At 25.9% G+C, this 4,335-nt stretch overlaps 1 protein-coding gene across 1 annotated transcript; it reads right to left on the reverse strand.

The window, feature by feature from the left end:
- Nucleotides 1-1,681: 1,681 nt before the first annotated feature.
- On the reverse strand, nt 1,682-3,786 carry LOC119670096 (elongation of very long chain fatty acids protein 4-like). Its single transcript, XM_038080216.1, has 5 exons — nt 3,603-3,786; nt 3,363-3,525; nt 3,140-3,311; nt 1,934-2,061; nt 1,682-1,852 (listed from the first exon to the last, which is right to left on the reverse strand). The coding sequence occupies exons 1-5, from the start codon at nt 3,758-3,760 to the stop codon at nt 1,682-1,684; spliced, it is 792 nt and encodes a 263-aa protein (XP_037936144.1). The 5' UTR covers nt 3,761-3,786.
- Nucleotides 3,787-4,335: the final 549 nt, after the last annotated feature.

Genomic DNA, 4,335 nt, shown 5'->3' on the forward strand with positions numbered 1-4,335 from the left:
TTATATCGTTAAACTAAAGCGCAACTCAAGATTCAGATTGGTCTTGAGCAGTCAGAACAAAATCCTAGGAAGTGTTTGATGTTGTTGCCGTCCTTCAAACAAATTAGACATAAGTTGTTATAAATGAAGTCAAGGTGAGAGATATGCTTAGCGTAGGTTTTCTTCCACTGCCTGGGTGTCGTCGTCGTTGTTATTGTTGTAACCTGTGGGGATCTGCTTGTGTAATCCTTTTAGAGGTGGTGAAGGATACTTGTTTGAAATTGGTGAGTTGCTTCGAGACATAAACTCGACTTTTCAAGGAACCTGATTTTTGGTAAACTCAATTTGGTCTACCTAAGTCATCATAATATTGTCATTTTTTAACTTTCAGCCAAATTTCTGGTAAACTTAATTTAGTGTACCCTAGTCATCATGATATTGCCATTTTTTTTTTATTCTAAGCTGGAATATACTGAATAGAGCTAAACTTTGAAGTAGATTTTATAGTAGACATTTTTTGGAAAGTAGTGGCCTTTGTCTAAATTTTTTTTTTAAATAGATAACTATAATTTTTTTATGCTTATCAATAGTTAAATTTTTGTGGTTGAAATAAATTAGCCTAGGAACGGTTATTGAACTAAATTCAATACTTAACGTAGTGGACTCTTTAATGAAACTATCTTTTGGCGGATTCATACGAGAGTTTTGTTTGTAATTTTAGTTGTTAATTGTTGTTGCTTTTAATGCAAAATGAAAATTTTTGACAGCTAAAATTACAAACAAAACTCTAGTGTGAATCCAGTATTAATTTAAAGTATGAACGTGACATAAAGAACTTTGCTTATTAAAGTGCAGAAATTATCTTTTGTAATTCTATTTAATAATCATAAATAAAACTTAATCTGTTAAATTTGTAATTAAATTTAATACTTGTAGTAAATATGCATTTGTTTTTGTATCTGTAATTAAGCAATAAAATTTGGTAAGTCTTAGGTTAGTTTTTCTCTCTGCCATCGTCTTTATTGAATGTTGTTTATTGTGGTTAAACGACGAAGCTTAATAACTTATTCAGCTATTATCAATTCGAGCCACAAATCGAATTAAGTACGTGACTCAAATAAATGCAACTTAGACAACATCACCAAAAAAAGATGGTATATTTAAGGAAAAAACCATAACGGCTGTCAATATGACCAACTGGCAACTAATTAACAGGGGATTTTTTCCTTCGCTGTTATAGAAAACTGGCAATCAATAAATTAAAAATTTTATTTAAAAAAAAGTGAATGTAATAACTCGGAGAGTTGAGGGGAGATAATTTTACAGGAATATTGAGAAAATACTATGTCAGAAAATAAAATCATAGTATCTTTAAGTTTTTACATAGTCAATTGGGTATCAGATAGATGTGGGTTGAGTGAGTAGTTATGGCGGGCTAGGTACTCGTAAATGGAATTGAGATACAATCGATGATGTGTCTTTAGGGAGTCAAATATTTCAAAGTTTTGTTGGAAATTTTGTTGATTTGATTGCCAGCTTTTATTTTTGTACAAACCATGTATTTTTAAGTTCAAAAGCTTTGGTGTTAATTTAATTTTTAATTTTTTTTTCTTAAAACGTTACTATAATGGACAGTTAACCTTATTTGTCGTAGTGAAGAAATCATAGAAAATTGGAGTAGTCGCTATTTTTTATGTAATTATTATTTATGTTTTATTGAACATTTTCGTTTATATTTCAAAGTATAGAAACGTCCAAATAATATTAGAAATGAAATCATATAAAACATTGTAGCATAATTGATCCAAGTTGGAAAATCACAATTGTACACAATTGCCTGAACAGCCCAGAGTAGCCCAACTGTGAATTGTGTCTTAAAAAAAAAAAGAAATCATTTAAAACTTAATTAATTTTGCTTTTATAAATTATAATAGTACATTTATTGTGTATTTACCAATTGTAGTAGAGTCAAATATTTCTTCCACCACAGATATTTTCGTATTGTTGGTCCAAATGCACTCAGACCGTAATATGTGTACATGACGACGTGAACAAAAGAATTTATTAAAGTTGGAAAGAATGCTGTAAATATAAAATTAACTTAAACGAGAAATTTGGGTTTAAATAATAGATAATAATGGAACAGGCAGTGGCGTACCCAAACCAAATTAGGGGATGAGTCGCCTTTGGCTTACGTAGCTATATAAATGAAACTGTTGTTAAATTTTATTATAAATAATTAAACGATTTACAAAAATATTGTCAAAAAAATATTTTCTTATAATAATATGACTATAATAATATATATTATAATTAAAAAAACTAAATTGCTTTCGATTTTCATTGTCACATATACCACAGAGCCAAGAAAGCATATAGTATATTCTTGATCAGCTTGAAGAGTATCAGAATTTGTTAATAAACAAATTTGTTCGATTCCTAGTACTTACAGTCTCAAAAAAATTATTTATGAATAATTAAATACAAGAATTATTTCCAAGACCACTGATGATGGGTATTTGGTAATAATTGAAACAGCTGTATGGTCAGCCAAAAATTTAATTGATCAAAATAATATGAAAATAATTTTTGTTGTTGTAGCTCACTACTGTTCGAAACTTCTCTATTAAAAATCACAATTTCTATTAAAGTATAATTAAAAATATGAAAATAAAAAAAAATATAAAAAATAATATGAAAACATAATATAAGAAATAACATAAAAATAACATAAAAAATAATATGAAAATAATATACAAAAAACAATAGAAAGTAACATAAAAATAATATAAAAACACTATAAAAATATATAAATAATATAAAAATAATTCAAAAAGTAAAAATAAAAATAATAAAAATAATATAAAAATAATATAAAATATTACTAAAAATAATATAAAAAGAATCTAAAAACAGTATAAAAACAAGGTGAAAATAATATGAAAGTAATATAAAGATAATACATTATTACTTATATATTATAGTATTATATATTATATAAAAGTAGTACAAAAGTAATATAAAAATTTATAAAAATAAAAAAAATTATTTATAAAAATATTAAAGTAATTGAAAAATAATTCAGGAATAATAGAAAAAAAAGTATATGAATAATACAAAAATAATATTAAAATATAAAAATGATTGAAAAAAAGTTTACTTGAACCGGTTGGCACCCATTTAATTGCTATCCACCATAAAGGAAACATAGTGCTGTGATGGTATATATGCAGGAAACTTAGTTGTTCATACTTTTTCCGTAATATGAAAAAGATAGTGTCGGCAAACTCAAGTAATTTGGAGAAGTAAAACCACCAAACAGCTGTAGCAATCTGAAATTTAGAAAATTGGAATATTTCAGATAATTTATATGACCTCCAAACCTTCATTTCATATTTGCTGTATAACAATTTGCAGGGTTCACAGAAGTAATTATATTTTAAATGCCAAGTTGAGACAAATATTTCCTTGAATATATGAGCATTAAGAGCAGCCATTGAAATATTATAGACTATAAGTATGGTTTTCAGTTCCAAAGGTTTGTGACTAAAAATATTACAAAAAAATAATAATGAATATGTGGAGTTCCTTAGTTTCTTTATGCTAAATAATTCTGTACTCACTTTTTAAGCCATTTAGGCATATAACATACTAACAACAAGTATAAAGCCACCAAAGTAATCATATTCCAAAATGAATCCACCAAAAGCCAATGTTTCGTTCGTTTATCTGCTAAATGTTCGTAGGGAAAATGTGCCAAAAATATCGTAAAATTTACCATTTTTGGTATTTTTATAACTTTATTATAGTCAAAATATTATTTATATTGGCAAAAAAAAAAATTAATTTAAAAAAATTGAAAATTATTTGTTGGCTTGTTATGACTTTAACTTTTTCGAATGAATTAAACTGCATTTCAAAAAGTGACATCGTTTTATCTGAAAGCCCTGAAGAAATGTGTCTTTGAGAGTCGTTCGAGTGTTAAGTTAAATTTAAGTAAATTTATTTACAATTCACAAAAATAAATAAATTATAAAAGTAGACAAAATAGCACAAAATAATTTGATCTCTAAATTATATAAGAAAAATATTTTGACGAAGCAGTGAACCAGAACTTTGACATAAATTTCGGACAATTTGACATATACAAAGTACTTATAGGTCAAGTACAAATTATTTAACCTGTAATTTGACTTTTATGTCTTCTTGACTTATTAATAGCTGAAATAATTGTCTATTTAATGTATTAGCAAAAGTTTCGTAAACCTGAAATAATTAATAATTGTTGAAATTAAATAATAATTTACTTATTATTGTTGAAACATGAAAGTTTTTTTTTTAATGTAACCCAATATA

This window comes from Teleopsis dalmanni, chromosome 1 (genome assembly GCF_002237135.1).
Source record: "Teleopsis dalmanni isolate 2A chromosome 1, ASM223713v2, whole genome shotgun sequence".
Classification (NCBI taxonomy): domain Eukaryota; kingdom Metazoa; phylum Arthropoda; class Insecta; order Diptera; family Diopsidae; genus Teleopsis; species Teleopsis dalmanni.